The 21,397-nt window shown below is 37.4% G+C and overlaps 1 protein-coding gene across 5 annotated transcripts in view; it reads right to left on the reverse strand.

The window, feature by feature from the left end:
- The window catches only part of ZNF106 (zinc finger protein 106), a 29,324-nt gene extending 13,816 nt beyond the window's left edge, over positions 1–15,508 (reverse strand). The window contains exons 1-8 of one of the 5 annotated variants that reach the window (XM_062494925.1): positions 15,455–15,508; positions 14,106–14,167; positions 9,785–9,982; positions 4,078–4,693; positions 3,092–3,161; positions 1,360–1,514; positions 1,199–1,259; positions 528–869 (exon numbers count right to left, since the gene is read on the reverse strand). In XM_062494925.1, coding sequence (XP_062350909.1) covers positions 528–869; positions 1,199–1,259; positions 1,360–1,514; positions 3,092–3,161; positions 4,078–4,693; positions 9,785–9,982; positions 14,106–14,167; positions 15,455–15,508 — 1,558 coding nt within the window. Of the gene's footprint in view, positions 1–518; positions 870–1,198; positions 1,260–1,359; positions 1,515–3,091; positions 3,162–4,077; positions 4,694–9,784; positions 9,983–14,105; positions 14,168–15,454 lie in introns of those variants that run through there. The other 4 variants (XM_062494926.1, XM_062494927.1, XM_062494928.1 and 1 more) reach the window with 4 other exon arrangements.
- Between the last annotated feature and the right edge of the window lie 5,889 nt (positions 15,509–21,397).

The following is a 21,397-nucleotide window of genomic DNA, read 5'->3' on the forward strand; positions in this document are numbered from 1 at the left end:
TCAGATAAAAGTAAACCCCTATCTTCAATGCTTGCCCTCCCATTCCCCTCACATGTGTGAGCAGTGCCTAACAGTCAATTAGCAGAAGATGGATTGTTACTTCTAATATTACAAGTCATACTCTTTGTGCTTATCCAGCAGAGCCCAAGAAGAACACAGAATAATCTTGATGTAGCTGGTCATAATTTTTTAAAAAATATTTTCAGGCACATCTTTTTCCTTTGTGGGCAGACTTTTTACTACCAGTCCTCATTTAATGATGCAGACTAGAAGACAAAAATTATAGAGGATTCTCAGGTTTGTTGGTTTGTGTCAGTTTTGGGGTTTTTTTTTAGTTAACTAAATTATTCTAGGAAGATGTAACCTTCAAATTCATGTTTGTTCTATTTTCAAAGCAAAACCAGGAAGTTCTACCCAATTTAATGAGAGTTCAACCCTGCCTGACACACCGCAGGTTGAGACACAATTTACATTCTTTTTGGGAAAAAAATAATTTCCTTATTTTCTTAAAGCGAAACTAGAAATACCTTCATTCTGTTCCACCTCTTCTGTTTGTGGAGCACATGGAGAGCTCTGGAGCACAGAATCCACATTTAGTTCTGTGCTTTTTGGAGACACAGGTTCTCGTTTAACTTGCACTGAGGAGTCAGGAGTATCAGAAGATGTACTGCCAGAAGACTGGAATGGCGAGGCCATGGTTATGGGAACAGAAGCTACTTGTGGAAGTACAGAGGAAGACAAAGTGTCCAAAAGGGGCAGGAGAGAGCCTGAAGGAATTGAGTCAGCTGCCATTTGAGATTTGCTGTTTTGTCTCTCAGATAGGGCACTGCAGGAAAGTTGCTCTGAGAGTTCAGAAGGTTCATATGTTTCTAATGGCAAAAGAAGAGATACATTAAACAAACAAACAAATAAATAACAGAACAACAATATTTATATTTTACAATAAAATTTAGTGATGCCAGGAGCTCATTTCTTGTGGACAAAGAGTTGAGGAAAAGAAAAATTTGAAAAAAACCACACTAGAGGGGACTATCAAAACTGACAGTTCACACTTGACAATAAAGTCCTCATTTTGAGAGTACAATTTTATTGTAGCTTATATGAGCAGATTCAAGTTACACGCAATTTTTAAAAGATTCTGAGTTCAAAGATTATGAGAGTAAGCATTTCACTGTTGTAGCTCTATAGTATCCTGTACCTTGTAGCCCCTGCAAGATCTGGATTCTCTGACTTCTCAGTGTACTCATTTCCATAGTTATCTGCAAAACAGTTGTGGCTTGTATCAGTCCCACTGATTTAACAGGCAGTTCTTCATGCTGCTAACTTCTAGCTCAGACAGTTTCCAAAGCCCACTGTTACCTGTTGCTTTAACACGAGGAACCGTTGAACCTCAACATAGGCAGCCTGCAGGGCAGCCCTCGCCTGCAAGAGGCTGCTGTCCACACTCTGCAGGGACTTGCTTAACTCTTCTTCCCTCAGAGAAATAGCCAACAACTGGTCTACCTGAGAACGTTCTGAAAAAGAAATAAAATGTAGGGTCTAATTGCACTGAACAGTACATTAAGATGCATTACTTGTGTTAGCACAATAAGTAATACCACCTCAGAATGGAAACATGACATAAATTAGGCCAAGCATTCAAGCGTCGATAATTATACAAGCTGAAAAGGACAGGACTAGACACGTCTACATGGGTGAAGGCCAAAGTCAAGTATTATCCTTAAAGGAATCTCAACCTTGACTCTAGTAATTAATTCCATCACAGCTTTGCCAGCACTGATTTAATTTAAATAAATGAAGCAATCCTCTTCCACAAAGATTTTTTTATTGAAGTACATGTGTATAAGAAGTACAAATACACACCTGCCATTAATGTAACCAAAAAGGCAAGGGCAACTTTAAGCTAAAAAAGATTTAAATTATTCAGTGAATGCAAAGGCCAAGGACAAGCTTTTTTGGAGAAAAACAACCCAATGATTAAAAAAACCAGCTTACTACTCAATATAATTTTGGACCATGAGACCGGTGTTTGCAACCTCTAGAGAAAGACAGCACTGTACTCAGTAGAAGATCCTCCTAGACCATCTGGCATTACAGAGATTGTCCAAACAAATTTCCATTTGGGCACTGCTAAATTGCATTGAGGTTATAGCTTCCTTTAGCAAATTTACTACAACAACAATCATGTTAAAGCAAAGTAATGGGAAAGAGATTTTACTAAGTAGAATGTGTTATTAGTCTCTATACCAGACACTGGTCATTGAAGACAGAGGCTGATAAAATCCCCCACCTTTTCAAGTAGAGAAATATTCATTCCCACAGAAGAGTCATATTATTGCCCTACATTACAAACAACTCTTAATACAAATAGATAAGGAAAATAAGATAAAGGGTACATTTGAAAGCCATCTTCTGAAGCACAAAGCTCCTAGAAATGATTTAGTTACCAAAGAAAATATTACGCCTAAAACGCCATGGCTGGATGCTTCATTTTGAGACATGGTGATGAGGATGTTTCAGGAATGTTTGAGAAAGATTTGTCTAAGGCCAGAATAAGAGTTTTCTTGGTCAGGAGCAGGAAGGAGAGAGGCATTCCACACTCATTTCCACTAAGGACATTAAAAAATAAGAAGTATTGCCAGAAATGTCAAAAACAGAACACAGACCAAATTAAGCAGAGTACAGTTTTTCTGGTGAGACCACCCAGAACTAGGAAGGGAAAGCTGCATGGCAAATTAGAAGGAAGTTAATTGGGGGCTGCTCCCTAAAGAACTTCTATCCAAAGAGGTAACAAACCTCACTACCCTGTACAGGGGGAAAGTAAAGGTCCCATTTGTACAATCAGGAATATGAACTGCAGGCAGAAATGATGCACATAACCTTCTGTTAGAAATAACTTATGATAAATTAAGATAAAGGTCTTCAGAGAAGAATGTGTCATAGATTTGTGAGCAGTCCACACTGCAAACTTCAGTAAAAGTCCAAGAAGCAGCATAGTAACATTAAAGAACTACTACTTCAGCCAAGTCAAAATACTACTGGGTGTTTACAGCCTCTACACCACATGCACACATGTATGATATTCACTCACCTTTTTTACCTTTGATTTTTCTTCTTTTATTCTTTCTTTCTAGACTAGGGATTTCAGGAGAAGATCCCTCCTGCAAGTAAAATCATCTATTAAAAAGTAACAAGAATAATTTTGCCTAAATCAAGAAGTCGAGCTTCCATCATCTTTTCAATCATTAGTTGTAAGCACAGAGAAAAATCCACAATTTGCTTGCACACCCTTGTACAATTCATCATTTGCTCTGCTCTTAAAAGAGGAACAACAACCTCCCTTAAAAGAGGGAGTGCCGTGTTTTCATCTCAACCAGGAAGAAATATTAAATTTGCCAACAGCCTTCTTCTTGCTCAGATGTTCAAGATCGCACTTGAATCAGAATTTCTGCTCTACAGTTTCACTTGAAAGTGTAGAGGATTAAACAGTGAGGAATTAAAATTATTGCTTTCTGCAAAGCCATTTTGTGAAATTGATCAACAAGATTTTTTTAACCTTTGGGTAAGTCTAAGACTGGACTGTGAAATAAATCCAGATTTAAGGATAGAATTTTAGGTATACAATTTTAAAAAATGTTTTTATTTCCTTGCTTAAAAATAAAACCAGAAGCATCTAAGGAAAATAAGTTTATACTACAGGCTAGCTTACATTTAAATTGTGTTGTGAAACACCATGGTTCTTGCTAAAAAAACATAGTACTTCCACAGAAATATTTTAATAGCTCCTGTTTATCAACATAGCATGCCAGGTACCGAATCAATTAAAGATTTTATCAATCAAGATTTAATCAATTTTTCATTCCTACTAATTACAAAAAAATTATCAAAAGTCCTGCACTGTGAAAGCAGAAATTTAAAGAAAATTAAGTCAAACAAGAAATTAATTTGATGTTATCAATGTGCAAGACTATCAGATGGGGAAAGTCCTCCTTGCACAGATCATTCCAAAGCTGAATGACCATTGACAGGCAAAGAACCTTTTCAGCACATCAAAGCTGGACAGAATCACACACTTACTCCAGTTGCTCTTCGCTTCTTTCCAATTCCTTGGCTGTCATTCTGTTCAGTACCGGATGTGCAGCTACTGTCTGTAGCTGCGTCGATGTTATTAGACACTGCCAGAAATGAAGTATTATTTGAAGTTGGATGATTTTCTTCTGAAATCTCTAATACATTTTGTTTTTCAAGAAGAGGCGTTTTCTTCTCTGGGCTCTCCTGGTCTTGCTCTATGAGGCCCGTGATCTCAGAAGTGGCCTGTAGGCTGTGACTTCTCCTGCTAGCCTCAGTTCTTTCAGACATAAAAGGTAACAACGCAAGAGGTGGTGTCTCCTCTTTCTGACCAGCCTCAATGTCAGTGCTTGCCTCATATCCAGATGGCATATGATGTGAGTGGCTGGCTGCAATTACTTGCCTTTGCCCACTTTCTTTAATTTTGGCTTGTTCGCTGAAAAAGCTGTAAGCAGAAGGATTTCTGTCTGCTATGACACTGCTTTCAGAAAAGCTACGTTTTCTGGCTGAGCCAGACACTGCTAAAGAAATCCCTTCCCACTGGAATCCTTCTAGAGTAGACGGATCAGATTCTTCACCAAGTTCTTGCTCATTTTGAACAAGAGGCACCATTTCTATACCAAACCTTTAACAAAGATAAAAAGAAAAATAAACAAGTTACAAGCCTGCTACACATAGAGAAAAGCTTCCCCCTTGCTCAAATGTACATTACTGCTTTAAGCAGTAGGTTTAATACCATTACACTGGTACTCTGTGCTTTCCACCTCATCTGGCAATGGAACATCTCCTGTATATCACATAACCAGACTTGGTGGCTAAGAGCTGGCAGCATGGTTTTCAAGTCAGAAATCATGTTGCTATAAATTATTCCCAAGCAAGGCTGGAATAATCAAATGTGACATGTATTCAAAACACTTCAAATACTTCAGGTTTAAAGGAAGTTTCAAAAATGCAGTATTATATGATTGCTTCCTTAAATACAAAAGCAAACTGCATATCAGAATAAAAGATTAACAAATGAAGAGTGAGCATTTACACTGCTTGCAGGACTGCAAGCACATCTTGTAGTCCTAAATAAATGAGGAAATAGGCACCTGTCACAGCATTGCTCCCATCCCGATTGTATTATTACATTCTTCCACTACTAGAACTTGAAAGGAAACTACACTGTTACCATCCACATTCAGATATAAAAGCAACCATTATGAACTGATCAGAATCTTTTCTGAGCAGATTACTTTTATTTATCTGTGGACGGACATTCATTCATAGCATTCATCAATCAATAGAAACACTGCATTATTTGCAAAAAATTGGCATCATTTTCAAAAACTGCAAAAGATCATGGTATAGCAAGCTTCAGCATGAACTCTCAGTTTAAGGATTTTGGAGTTAACTTCAGATACGGTAAAAAACAACCCTCCCCCCTCAGCATGCCCTGAGAGGCATGGTTAGACCTGAAAGCTACCAACCTTGGTAAACCTTTGCCAAGCTCCTGTTTCTTCTTGGTTACCTGCTGGATGACCTGATCCCAGTTAACATTTCGCCGGGAAGCACTAAGAATCTGCCTGAGGGTAGGTTTAAGCCCTGACTCCTTCTCTGTCTCGCTTTTCCGAAGGCAATTCACATTCCGAATGCGACGTGCGTTATTGAGATTGGGCTCTGGGAGATGTGTCCCGACTTTGCTCTTCAGACTGATATGCCGTGTCAGGTCTCTTTGCAGAGAAGCAGGCAGGCCAAGTTTGCTTAAATCTGAAAGAAGGAGGCCTCCTGACTGGCTTCCTCCTTTTTGAAGCTCATTATCTGAGGGATTTTCAAACCCTTCTATTTCAAATTGACCATGTGACTTGACACACTCTTCATTCCCTTCCCCGTCCCGTGAGGCTTTCAAATCCACATGCAAACGGTCCTGACTGCTTGATGAAGAAACTGTAGGTTCTATCCGAAACGTAAAATTTTTTAGCTGAGCAGAAGCAATACTTGATGCAGATGGCTTTTCATCATCTTTTTTTCCAGAGGTGGTAGTTTTACCTTCAGGAGTGTCACAGGGTAAACAAGAACTAACAGAAGAACCCAACTTTTCAACTCTTGCTTCTGACTTCTCACTTCCCATTAAATCATCACCATTCCCATCTTCTAATGAATGTAGTCTGAATTCCTTCTTTGGCAATGCTTTCCCAGTTTTTTCCCTATTCTGGTCACTTGTATCTTTGCAAGAGCATAAGGGAGTGTTTTGTAAGGAATTGTTGGACTGAACACCTTTGGGATTTTGTTCTGCTTCACTTAAGTTATTAATAGGCTCTCCAAGCTTGCTACGAAGCACATCTTTGTTGTCGTGTAAGTTACCAACACAAGCACCATGCAGCTTTGATGAATAAGAGAAACTGTTTGTTCCCAAGTTCACTGCATTCAAATGATTCTGCTCTTCTCCACTAGTTGAACATAACAGAAGCCTGACATTTTTTAAGAGACTGTTCGTGTCTTGCTTTGTCAAAGATAATTTCATATCTGTGATATTCAGAAGAGGGGATTTCAGTGATGGCATCCTATTACTTCTGCTATCATCTTTGTCAGGCTTTTCACCACTGGGAGAGTCTTTCATAACCTTGCAAGAGTCAAGGTGATCTGAGGTTCCATTAGAAGGGGAAGATGATTCACGTTTAAGTTTTGAAAGGCTAATACTGGCTTCACAAGTTTTTCCTTTCACTGATGAATCAGTAAGAGGCGTAAGAACAGAATCCATTTTATCTACATTATCTTCACACCATGGTTGCTGCTCTGCAGTTTTCTGGGATGGGTAGGGAGTCCAGCGATATGTTTTATCTCTGGAAGGACTGACACTTTTCCCATTGGCTCTTGAAGTTTTGCTTTCTGTTTGTTTCAACGTACCAAAATCCAATACCCCCTCAGTAGCAAGCTTATCACTAGTAAAATCCAGACAGTCATCCCTATTTCTCTGATTTCTGTATGGCAGAACATTGCCTTTCTCTGGCCGCTGCCATGCATACCTTTCCTTACTGTACATATTTGGCTGTGACAGATAGCTTTGAGAAGATCCTGAGTTTCCAAAATTCCAGCCATTTGCACCATGAGGTTTCCAGTTTCCTCCATAACTCTTGGAATTCCAGCTAGAAAAATGACCTGTTTCTTCTGAGTGCCAAGTAGGATTTCTTTCCCTGGCACCATGATGCCAATTTGATGTTCCTCCTCCCCGCCCACTTAGATGCCAAGCATTTCCAGAATTCCCATAGTTTTGTCGATTTAAAGGGCTTCCTGAAGCATTCTGGTGCCTCCCAAGGCGCCCCCTTGCACCACCTGAATGTCTGTTTATATTAAGGTTCCTCTGAGAGTGTGAAAATTTGCCTTGTCTAGGACTAACATAATCATCCTTTTCCCACTTCCAGTCCCTTTGTGATGCATTATGATGCCAAGAAGATTGATCATAAGCTTCTCTTTCTTTGTAAGCAGCTCTATCTTCTCGCCTTCTCTGTGATCTCCTATCATCACATTCTAATTCTTGGTTTGCACAACTTGGTTCAGTTTGCCTACAAAAGAATTGAGAAAAGCCTAAATTCTGATGCTATTCTACTAAAATCCAATCATGAATTTTATTTGCACTGGGGAGAAAATATTTTAAAAAATATTTACTATAAAAAGAAACAAATACTTTTTCAGCATCTCTGCTGTGCAAACTTCAGTAATGTTTGACTTTCAAAACTAATGTTGTACCTTCACTTAAACATGCTAATTTCAAAATTTCTCTTACAAGAACAACTGATGTGGTACAGGGACAGTTCAATAGACTAATTCTCAAATATTTGTCTCTACCTTGAAAAGTAATATTCCCTTATATTTACTATTGGACTAATAAGAAACTAATAAAAAGAAAGCTTCTTTATAAGATCTTCATAATTTGATCTATCTTAGTAGATAGAAAACTCAATAGTGCAATAATAATTTTTTCTGAAGATTATTCTGCTCATGTTAGATGGTGTAACTAGAGTGAACTGACATAAAACAGGAAAGTTAGGCTGAAAACCCCTTATCCTTCCTGGATGGAACAATTGACGTGATTGCTCTGTTTATAAAGGTTAAGTTAAAACACAGATGTAAAACATCCGCAGAAGATGTACCTAGCTACAAAAATAATTTGTCTTCTTTTAATCAGGAGACTGGAACAGTCCACAGCATGCAATGCTGAGTCTGTATGAGCCTCCCAGCAGCACTATCAACTGCCCTTTGGATAGCACTTGTGCTTGGCAACTTATCACAGACACGTGGTAAACTATCACATGTACATTTAAAGATAAACGCTACCTTAACAGCTACAGCTATTCCCAGGGATCAGCAGTCTAAACCTTCTAAATATTTATCCTACCAAATGAGAAGTTTTCATTAAAAGTATTTTCCAGAAACTGATCACAGAAATACATCCATTCTAGATCCCTGGACAAAAAAAAACAGTAAACTTTCACATTACTACTTAAAAACAATTGATTTGAGTAAACTGAAAATTCCTATTGTATCATACTTCATGTTTTTGGTACATTCCAGTTCTGCTAAAAGGTTCACTAATAACTGCTCTCTAATGGAAAACAGTCTACTGTGCAAAATAATCTGAGTTCTAAAACAAGAATTCCAAAAAAACAATGTCTAAGTGATACAGTAAATTTTAAGAGCTGACTCAACTAGATTACGATCTAATGGAAACAATTTTGCTAAATTAGTAACTTAATCCTTGTACTTTCTGGTTTTCTCCCTCTCCAAACCAGCACCCAGCAGACAGATTTTCTATGGTTTAAGTTGCCTCAGAACAACACTGCACTGACAGCATTATTCCTTTTCCATAAAGCAAAAAGGACAAAGAGACATTTTTGCTACCTGCATTAATCAGTATTAAACCTTACCATTGCACAGTGCAGGGACATACTAGTATGACAGAGTCATGTCAAAACCTAATAATCTCCATAGATTTCAACATCTGGAAACACTAATTCAAATTTCTAGCCACAGAACACAAGAGCTTCTTTTAAAAATTACATGCCCTGTTAGTACCATCACCATGCCATAAATCTAATCAAATAATACACTCCCAACTGGAACATCACGCAAGCAACGCACACGTGCAGACTGCCATGTAAAATTAAAGACAAGACTTAGTACTTACTACAGCCTTCTATTTCATAGTGAACCACTGAAACTATGTTTAGCTAATGGCAAGCAGCAAGGTAAAACAGGTAAGAAATTCCATTCAAGGATTAGGGGATTTCAGTGTGACATTTGATTTCAGTGTGGCATGACACAATAATCCAATTCATTTTATTAAAAAAATGTTCAGTTTCTTAAAGGCCAGGTTCCTACAGACAACCTCCACCATAAACAATAGCAGCTCTACTGTCCATTTATTAAGCCTTCAGTAAAAACCTATCAAACATTAAAATAAAAACATTAGGGTTCTCACAATACAACACTGTTTTTACCATAATGGAGAATTATTGTATTTCTGTACTAGTAGTAGAGGAACAGGACAAGAACATTCAGCAGAGTTGTGTTTGCATGTTGAAACTACAATATCCACACAGGTCTCTTGGATTGTTCTCACAGCAAGTACACTGGCTACAGGCAGTTTACATTTTGTGAGCACCTAATCCTCGGGAGTGCATCTTCGCTGTGTTAAAAGCAATTCTATGATCCAAGTGGAGAAAGGAAAACTCACCAGTTCCGTTCCTTCTTTTGCTTGATTAGTTGAATGAGTTCTTTGTCAAGGTATTCTTCTTCTGCCTCTTCTTTCTCTTCCTGTTTTCTGTCATGGGCATCAACAGTCTCTTTGTGCAGCTGACTGGAGATGTGCTTGGCATATGCTGACAAACCCACCACCGTCACCCTGCACACCCGGCATTCATGGTTGCTGTCCCTAGGAAGAGAGGCAGAGGGTGGACTTTCAACTCTGCCAACTGGCATGGCAGATAGCTCTGGTCTTACTTTGTTTCCTCTGAATGTGCTTGAGTTCAAGGCAACTAGGTTTTGATCAGTATATTTAAAATATTCAAATTCTCTGGCTTTTTCTTTCAAGGTTTAGTTTTTTGATGGTTAGTTTTTAAAAGATTTTTTTCCAACAATCAAGAGGTAAAGGACTTGGTAATAAAGCTGTGTTAACTGCGAGGAGGAATTCTTCTTGAATTGTTGTACTCAAAATCTATTCAGAGGAAACATAGTGAGCGAGGAGGCAGAATGAAAGGCTTCCAGAGCTAGTAGGAGCTCTGAAGCCCATCCATACTGCCAGCTGCACTGAGGAAGCCTGGTGACAGCTTCCACATTTAATCCTTGCCTTGAGCCTTCCCCCAGTGAAATTTAGAAAAGGGAGGAGGGCAGTACATGGATACAGCCAATCCTGATACAACATAACCTAATCTGGGACAGCTGAGACTGCTGCCCGGAATCCAAAGACTCCACAGCACAGTGATGATGGCAGGGTGTCTTCAGTTCACTGTACTTTATTTGGTTCAAGTGTGCACGAGGTTGGCTTTCTACTTTAGAGGACTTATCTTAAAAAATATAGAAATAATTTCAGCTGGAGAAAATTGACAGCTGTATCAGACAAATGGCTTTACTCATGTTACTGGATTAAGGTTGTAAGACTAACTTTTTTTTCTTTTTAAGAAATTCATATTTCTAAAACCACAACATTTGTTCTTCTGACAAACTCTTTCAATACTCCAATGTACTTAAAAAAGTACATTGTTAGCTTCCTAAACAAGGAAAACATGTTCACCAGATTTAAAAAAAAAAAAAAAAATTTAGCAGACCATAGCCCACTACAAATAACTCAGCAGGACCAAGACAGGATTCACTGACTGCCTCCACAATGCTTCTTTCAATTCTGCCAGTTAATTCATAAAAGCAGAACTGTATGTCCCCATGGAGCACTTGACACAAAGGTCATAGAACAGAAGCATTATAATACAACACACAGTTCATGACTACTGTCAAAAAAATGGGATCCAGAAAGGAAAAAGACAAACATGAATCCTTTTTTTTTAAATGTTAAAAAAAAAAAAAAGAATCAAAAGAATCAAGAGAAAGATGAAAAGATGTACATTTACTCAAGGTATTAAGGCAACATCCTTATTGGAGTGGTCAGTCAAGTGTCATCAGCTATGTTTTATTTATCCTGGACATCAGTGGTTTTCCCTACTAACATAGCTGAGATATTTAATCAGTGCAGACCCACCTAGAGAGATGGCTTTATTTTAAACAGCTTAAGTATTAAAAAACCAGAATTTCTATGCTTAATTTTTCTGTAGGTTGTAGCCTAATTAATTTCAGAATAAACATTAAGATAAATTTCATTTATGATGTCAGTAGCTTCCAAATTTAGCCTGTACTTTCCAGAACTATGTGTACTTGATTTTGTAGACCTCACACTCACTAATAAATATTCAAAGCCCATATCCTATATATTGTACTTTGAGCTATCTTATTAATGCCATAAAGGTAACCAAACCAGTATATTTTACTAATGTCATTGGAAAAATCCTCTTCACACTCATAAATGGCACAGCTATGCATAGCTAATAAGACTTATTTTTAACTTAGGTCATCACACAAGGCAAACTGCAAATAGGAAGTTGGGTTCTCACTGAAAAAGATGTTTTGACATAACCTTCCACTTCACTCACAAGGACTCTCAATGATAAACACACCACAGTGGTTCTAACGTGGCAGTAATTAAGGTTTTGAAGAACAATCCACATCCTTCATAAAACCCATGTTTCAATTCTTTCATAAAACTTTTACCATCCTCATTTATAGACTAACTAACTAAATGCAAAGTTTTATTTACTTTGGACAAAGCCAGTGAGTTAACAGCTGGACTGATGACAAAGAACTTGTTTCTATCACTTCTAACTTGCAAGTTATTCATTACAAAACTGTGGTTCTTGTACCAACTGACAGCCTGAAAAGACAAGACTTCTCTGATCTGCTGTTAATCTATAAGAGCCTAAAGAAAAAAAAGAGCACTTCTTTTCTTTATGAACAACTGCTTTAATTGAAGATAAACTGACTAGGGAGTTCAGATAGCTACACTTAGGGGAATTTAGATTTCCTGCAGTTCTATACTTTTCCTATACCCATTAATGCCATCCAGAACTAGCACAGTCCATGATACACACTGACCATGTCTACACATTCCCCTACTATACAGGAAACACCACATAATCTTAGTTGTTCAACAAGAGGACCAAAAGAAGTTTGATGCAAACCTGACAAAAGCATTCTCAATATGAAGACATCCAAGAGCTTTATTTACTGCATGTGTACTTCAGACTGTAGACTCAATGTCCCTTGGAACAAGAGCACTATTTCACTTTCAACTAAAAACAAAACCCAAAGATGCTACAAGCTTTGTACTTGGCATCCAATTCTCCTTACATATCACACAGAGTAAGACTTCAAGAAAAGGAGAAGAGTCTTAAAACGTTTCCCAAAAATTATTCTAGCCCTTGAGATTGCTAAGCTAACTTCAAAAGGAAAAAAAAAGTAGGAATCAATGTGTGCATTTCCATTACCTCTTCCAGGCAGTAAGTCTGAAATGTGACTGCTATTTGGATATTAATTTCAAGGCAGTAAGATGCTGATACTCTACACATTTCAATGGTAATATCCTCTGTTACACAATTCAGCCACACTCATGAGGCTGTTGCTTTTGCTTCACATTTTCTTTTTGAAATATATGGCTGTAAAAGACTCCTAAAAATCTTCTAATTACATTTAAATGGGAGAAAGAAGAAGGGGCACAAGAGAGAACAAAGCTGCTATTGCTCAGTGAAAAATTAAGTTCATTATTTTGAGAACAAGCATCTTCTATGCATTCTTCTGAAAGAGTAATGAAGACAGTTACATTACTAATAAAAAATGTAATGATGATGAAAGAAATTTAACTTAACATCAGTCCTATGGAAATGGAAAACCAAAAACTGTCCAACCATTTGCAAGCCACTGCAGACACAATATACAGCTTCTAGAAATCCATGTAATTTTCCAGAGCCATAACTAAAAAAAAAAAAAAAAAAAAAAAAAAGCATGTAGAAGGCCAGAAGAAAGATGTCAAAATAAGTGAAATTGCAGAATCATTGTCAGAAGAAGACAGTGCAGAACAGAAGTGCTCCACAAGTTAGCTGACCAGAAGCCAAAAGCCACTTTCCAGTGCACAGAGCATTCTGGCTTTTCCCCATGCATATAGGGTATCTTGACAAAATTAATCCCCCACATCGAAAAGAGGATTACTTTTAATCCTTTGAAAGGTGTTTTAAACAGATTTGTTATTTGTAAAAGTTTGTGCTGCAAGATGATTAAAAATTAATTTGTAGGTCAAATACTCAAGTATTCAACAGCATCTGATCTCTGTGGCTACCTCAAAATCCATACACCTGAAATCACTTTTAAGTGTACTCTGGTTGCAACCGAATTCCCTACTATTAGGATGATATTTGAATATCCTTTAAGTCCCCTTTCTACTTTCTAAAGGTTCCAAATAAAACAAGGAAAGCTTAAAGAAAACACCATCCAGCACGGTTAGGTCTCTTAATCAAGCAAATGGACCATGGTGGCAAATGACAATCACACTAGTAGGTACCATTCTGACAGTGCTTTTAATTTTTCATCATTGAAAACTTAAAAAAAAAAAAAAGAAAAAAAAATACCACTATTCCTAATTCTGCAAAGGCAGAAACCTAGAACTTGAAAAAAAAAAAGAAGAAAAGAAAAAAAACATGCATGTAACTGCCAATGAAGTAGTTTTATTTCACTGCAGTCAAAGCAAATGCAGGTGAGCTTTCTTCCACATTAATTACCTCCTGAGTTTCTGACATCATGGGAACACATTCATTGCCAGCTGTACAACAAGGCATGCTACTAAAACAAAACATAAAAGTAAATTGTGCAATTCAGCTTGTATGGGAAATAGGTCAGGAGCTCTTCCAGAAAGTAACATACAAAATGGCACAAGGAGGAAGGATGCAAGATTATTCTCATACCTTCCCTTCAGGTTTTCCAGTTCTCTGTGGTGAAGCATGCTTCTCATGTGCTCTTCCATCTCCTTCAACATGCAGGGGGGAGGAAAACAAAAAAAAGGTCAAAACAAAATGCTGTCTCGTGTCTGAAAACCTAATTTTTGAGAGTTCTCCTGCCTTGCACAAGGGTGTGCTCTACTCCTATAGGGCTGCAGCAGCTGCCATTCCTGTTTCTGTGACTATTAATGCACAAGAAGGCACACCTGCAGGAAGTTATGTTACCTCTCCCAAGAAGAACACACATGTGAGTCATTAAAACTCAACACAATGGAAGCAGAATTCCAAGAGGAAGTCAAATAACAGTGCATATAACAAAGTTTATTAGACTGATTTTTGACAAATCACTGTTGAGAATCATTTTAATTAAAAGTCTCATTAATACTACTCTTCAGAACCACAGTACTTAAATAGTTACCCTGTGCAATCTGAGCAATTTCTCTGCATTTGTATTATAAGACAGCTGTAAATTCATCATCACATACTATTTTATTCAGCTAGATACTTTAGAAACCGAGATGTACATGTCAGCTTGTTGTTTACAGCAGCCCTGATCCATAAACTGCAGAAGTGTTACAATTATTTACTATTGAAAGGGAACTGCCAAAAGAGAAAGAACATTCATCACTTAGCAAAAGGAAGCAGTCCAGATGATTTAACTTCCTTTCAATGCTTGACCAAAAGTGTTTGGAAATCTTCAAAGACCAGATACTCATCACTGTCCTCTTTAGCCCTTGAAATCCTATCTGCAAAGGGAAAACCTTGAAGAGTTCTGTGAATTAAAACACTGGCATTTGCCACATGTCCACATGCCATGTAGCTAAACAGTACATGAAGGCCCATTAAGAAACACTCAGTTTCAATGCAGTCTTTGCATAAATACACAGCATACAGAAGACAGACACCAAGTTGACACATTCATGAAAACATATGCTGTGCAACACAGTTTCATTTGGTTCTTCCATATGGAAACACAGGCCACTCAAAGGAATCTAAAAAATAGTGTACTATAGCATTCTTCCCATATCACAATTTACAGCCAAGTAAGTGTGAGTGCTTTTCACTTTAGTAGCTTTATAAAATAATATAAAAAACCTCACTATTTTTAACATTCAGAATCAAGCATACTGCACAGCTCACTTCAAGAAAGATACTCCAAAGCACATGTAAATATATTCTTTAATTTGAGATTGACTTAGGGAATATATGTATTTGGTAAAAGGAAATTGTACTTTGCAGAATTTTAAAATGGAAGCATTTCTCACTCATACTTTGTGTTAATATCTACTGATACATGTCAAGCACTAATTATTTACCTTTTTTGAGTTGTACACAATGTGACATAATGCACATTTTCGTTGCTGAACCATGCTTATGACTCTGGAAATATCTTATTCCATACCTGCAAATAAAAACAATTTTAAAATAACCACCATTCAGGATTACTTATTTTATTAAATAAAGTAAGCAAAGTTACTGTTCATGAAAACTCTTGTGCTGATCTTAAGAGAATACATGCCTCTCATGCATCATGCAGAGTTGATATTCTTCAAAAAAAAAGATAAGGTAGTTTTGAACAGTCACCTAAGACATCCATCATAAAAAGTAGCTTTCCTTTTCTTTCATTTTGTTCCTCGTCATCCAAGGCATAGTACTCATTCAACAGCCAGAGATCTGTAAGAATCTTCTCAGCTACTCAAATCAGATTAACAAAACACTTTTCAACTAGGATGATGATGGGGAGATAAGGAATTGTGAAAACCAAGCAGGGCAAACTCACATCTTTATTTTAGTACATAAGACCACTCAAAGAATATATTTAAGGCCCTAGGAAAATGAAACAGAGGCTATTTATTATATCAAAGACCACTACTCTTCAAGTTTTATTGACCCATTTACTCACCATAAAATAAAACCTGAAGTGATTTACATTCAGTATTTCTCTCATTAGCCTCTCTAAGATGTACACATATGTATGTATGAAGTTACTCAATTTAGACAGCATTTTGACACTAATCTACTTGAGACTTGCATATATACAATGAAAGCAGTGGCAGGTCAAATTAAATGCCGTGTTTTTTATCATAATGTTTAACTCATAAGGAGTGCAATGAAATTAGAGAGTCTAGGTTATAATACAAAAACAGGTATGTCTGCTTAAATTACAGGGTATAATCCTTGCACTTTTCTTTCTCTTAAAATACACTAAAATGCAGAATGATTGAGCATCATTGTCATTTTTTATTGACTTGGCAGAGGCAGTTCCTAACCCTAAATTGGAAACAAATATATTTTTTTAATACTTGTCATTTTTGTATTTGCACAGAAAAATACAAATCAAGTTTTGCTATCTCACTATTAGGCAACTTCAGAGCTAACTTAGCTAACAGCATCAAACTTAACCTGCAAGAGGCTTCCTCAAGAACTCTTCTTCACAACTGACCCTACAAAGTTAATTCTAATTACTCAATATTGACCTTCTCTATCAGGGGCATCAAGACCTCCAAATCTGGTACTGACTAGAAGCTGTGAGCTAAGGGCAGGAACAGGATTTTTACCAAATCCAGATTACCTCAAGTAAAACCACAACCCTCTAAGTCCAAGACATAGTTATTTGACAAGTTACTCTTTCCCTACAGATGTGCATGTCCATTTACACAAGAGGTACCACCATCTGTCCAGGTTAAAGAGGTAGAAATTGAGAGTTGCCATAGCCTTTTCATCATTAGACAACAGAGAAAGAATTTTCTCCCTAAAAAAAAAATCCACATCATCATACTAAAACAAACACACTGAAAACACAGCAGGAGATTCAGTCATCTTGTGTTCCCTAACCACCATTCTTGATCTTCCTGACACACCTGATAAATGTTTAAATATGCATTTTTTAGCTTCATCATGGGCATCTGATATATTTGAATCATTAGTAGCAACTATTTATTTGGACACATAATCCCCAACAAAGGTATAAGATTATTCAAAACTTTGCATCAGCCTGCATATAAATTTATATGGTATCAATGACGTCCATGCATGCAAAAGCACCTGCCTTCATGGAAGGTCAGGATACAAAAATACTATCTTTTGGAACAAATTATTTTGAAAGCATTTAAAAAGATCATAACTTAATTTTAAGCATGTTTCAACTGAGACAGCAGTTACGGAAAATTTAAGGTAATATGAGTAGAGACAGAAAATGAGATATTGCAGACTCCTGATTCTCCTGTGAGTTATTAGGTGAATGTAGCAGCACATCATCAATATACTGTTTATACACAGCTCTGCGCAGCTGCAACAGATCTAAAGGAATTATTAATGATCACACACAAGTGACAAATATTTAGATGCCTATCCAACATAGTACAGCTGGCTTAATGCAATTAATATGGAAGTACTCATGGAAAGCAAGGCTGCTAATCCCTGCACCAATTTCAGACACTTCCTTTTGCATTTAAATATTCTGTACTCCCCCAACATTCTTCACTGGCACTACTTTGTAGTTTAGTGGAGTAATACCCTACATGCGCACAAGATCTTGTTCAAGATTACCCAAGTATTCAGAATATATAGTATATATTCAGTATATATACAGAATTCCTTCTGCACTGGGCTGAAAGCAGCATGGGACTTAAATCAGGAAAAGCGGGCCAGTTAGCACGGAATATTAAAAAGCTTCCACCAGCAGAGCTAACATTACACCTGTTTTGGCTAATTAAAACATATAGTAACTATACACGATCACAGGAAGAGCTTTAGGCAAACTGCCCAATCAGCTGGGCATTACTTATGACAGAGTACTAAAAATACTACTAGAATTCAAATGCTATTGGATGTCACTATGAAAAGGGAAACTTTCAACTCTATAGAGAGAAGCCTTCAGAGGCATGGATTCAGAAATAAAGAGATTTGGTAGATGTTACAGGGCCTGGGAGAACACAGACACACATTCTATTTCCAGATCACCTCTTGACTTGCTGTCTTACATAGATATAAACCACTTTCCATCATCCTTAGTTTTGTCCCAAATGCTGCTAAACCTATAAGCCTCATGGTTCACTTTAATTGAGTACTTCAATTTTACTGTAAAAGAACTTCCATGAAGTAGTTTGAATAACATAATAAATCAAAAGTATTTCCTAATCAACAAGAATCAGACAGCTTTTAAGCCATGTAGTCACTGCATTTCATCTCATCATATACTGGTCTGTATAATCTCAAAACTTTCATGCTTCATGAAGAAACTTCAGAAACAGAACTCTCTCTAGATAAAAGGAGGCAGATTTGAATTCTTAAAAAAAACCTCCACATACTTCAAGCTTTTATCAGCTTTAACACCTTTTGCTTTTGAAATCATTAGCTTGGTGTGTAACACAGAAAATTACTTTTTAAAGGACTTGAGAAGGAAGATGAGCTACTTTAAAAAATGAGCACACTGCAAAGAAAGATAAGATTTTTCCAAAAATACCCCACCACCATATAAAAAGAACACATCTTAAGAGCAAAATGTTTCAAACAAATGAGATGTTACAACAACTTAGTCATTTGAGGGAGTTTAACTGTTCCATGGGTGATTTATTCATTTGTTTTAAAGGCAAGGGATGCATTTTACTACGTGATGTAAACGCAACCTGCCTGTAGACTGCACCCATACAGAGCTTGTAAACACCACACAGTTTTCATTAAACTAAGCAAGTCTGATACAGAGACTTTGGAGAACCTTCCTCACAACTAAAAGTAGTCTACAAAGAAAATTAGGCATTAGACTACTTCCTGCTACAACATCCATTCGTCCATAGTTATTCAATCTTACCAGATAACATACATTAAAAATGTACGTCAAGATTAAATCTGCTACAGATTAGTGGCTGAACACTCTGACTATATAAAACCACCAGTGCCATGGAGTGGGGTGTGCAGCCTGGCATTCCAGCTGCCTAGAAATCCTCAGGAGGCTTCAACGAGATCAGCAGTGCTAGCCTGTCTAAAGGCATAGCTAAATGCTGCATGTCCCTACAGAGAGCAGTGGAAACTCAACACTTGAGAAGAACAGGAGGCTACCACTTCACCGTGTAGAATGCCCTGCAGCAACATGCTGAGCACATGTTCAGATCCTTGTGGAGATGTCACTACTCAGTGCCTTACTGACTTCTCTCCTGCAGCAACCAATTGCACACATACCAGCTGAACTGTAGAACAGTAATAATACACAGCCCTATGCTCCAATTTCATCACCTTCAGCAGAATTTACATGGAATAAAGCACCAGCATTCACAGACTATCTTCCAAGATTCATTGCCCCTGAAGCATCTGAATTCACCATGCATCCCCCACTAGACCACAGCTTCTACTAATTACCTTAGTCCTCCTTCTGGGCCCATGTGTGAGGCACTAACTTTCCTTCTGAGATGTTGACCTGTGCAACCAACCCAAGCAACAAACAAAAACTTAAGGACTTACTAACATTAAGTCATGCCAAACAGCATGATTCTCCTCCAGCACTCTGTCAGGCACTGTACAAACTACTTTGTAGCTGGCTTTTTATTTTTACAGGGCAAAGGAAAAAACTGTATTACACTCCAGAAGTTAAAATACTTATACCAGAAGCAAAACTTTTAAGGTAAATTTCTCCCTGCTTTCCAAGATTTAATTTCATCCATGTGAAAAACTAAGGGTAGTCTAGACCCCTGAGCACTGAAGCAGCACCACTACACAGTAAATGTTATAACTGGGCAGACAAGTACTCAACTGTTTTGACATCAAGCCAGGAAAGAAAATTTATTTCACAGATCAAAGATCTTTAAGCTCCTGTTTAAAGCAATAAAATTTACCTCACTAACCGGCCTAGAAAACATCTAGCAGACTGTTTGAATGCTATCCCATGAGTATGGCTGGGATTTTTACAATATGCAGGGATAGTCTGCTGGAGATAAGGACACTACAGAGAAATAGCCTAGACTAGCTAAGGCACAGACCACCTGGCAGGAATACAGAGTTTTCACCAACTTCTATTTTCGTTTAATGTAAATCTAAGGACAGGGCACAGACAAGAAGAACATACACACTTTAAGCCACAACCAAATCACATCTTTCCAACTCCTGTACACAAGCAATGCTAATAATTTCCTAATATACAAAGTAAGTTTCCTTACTGTAAATCAAGATGATTTCTCCCTAGCGAAACTAAAAGTCTCATTCACAAGAGGTTTCCCCACACCCTAAGATTCAGGAATGTATTCTCTCCAAACTGGAATGGAGAGCTGTATGTTGTCATTTTTGCTGTATTATTGCTGTATATTGTCATTTAGAACACCTAAAATCCACATACCTGGGAAGCTTCTGTTTTCTCCTACACTCCCTTTTTGGTTTAAGGCATATGCAAGTTTTGTTTTCTTCAGATGTTTTCCTCAGACATCACATTTCCTGGGCTTACTAAAATAGCTATCCCCTTTCCAAACTGCCCAAAGCACTTTAAATGAATCGTTCAAAGCAAGACACAGTACTCCAGCTAACACCCCTATAAGCACCCTTAGGAGAAGGGAGCTGTCTGTGTATCCCTACTACTATTACAACCTCAAACATAATTGATAATCACTGAGACAAAGTCTTACTAAAAAGCAACATAGTGATCCACAAGATGTGGGGAAAACAACCTAATTAAATATTATGTTTAAATATTTTAATATAATAATTTAAATATTTATGTGACTTACAGAAGAATTCACATCAGCTTATTCTGGCAACCTTGCACCACTTTATAAAGGGTCTTCACTATACAGACCCTTATAAGAATGACAGAGATACTCATCACTTAATTTTACATTTACTTGTGACATTTAGTTGTATCTTTTTTTTCCCCTTCCTAGGCAATTTAAGATCATAATATGCTTCACAGGTATGCATATATGACGTCTCTTTCACTGATAAGAAGGGAAGAACAAGGACTCAAAAGCCACATCAAAACAGATACATCCCATCTATTGCAGTTCCACAGAAGCAGGTACCTGGCCTTGTCAAAATAACTCAGACTCCCTAAAAAAGATCTGTAGATACAAGAGAACAAGCAGGGAGAGTATTCTGTAAGTAACTGGGCTTCTCCCATTTATAGTGTCATTACAGTCTATGAAGAATCACTGGAGAGTGGTATGAAGCACTCAAACCAAGGCACTCCAGTCACTCCCCAATATAAAGAGCCTTAATGCCAAGAAAATTCAAGATGCAGATCAAAGCCATTAAGATAGTAGTCATTAATGACCAGGTAA

This window comes from Cinclus cinclus, chromosome 6, assembly GCF_963662255.1.
Source record: "Cinclus cinclus chromosome 6, bCinCin1.1, whole genome shotgun sequence".
Lineage (NCBI taxonomy): Eukaryota > Metazoa > Chordata > Aves > Passeriformes > Cinclidae > Cinclus > Cinclus cinclus.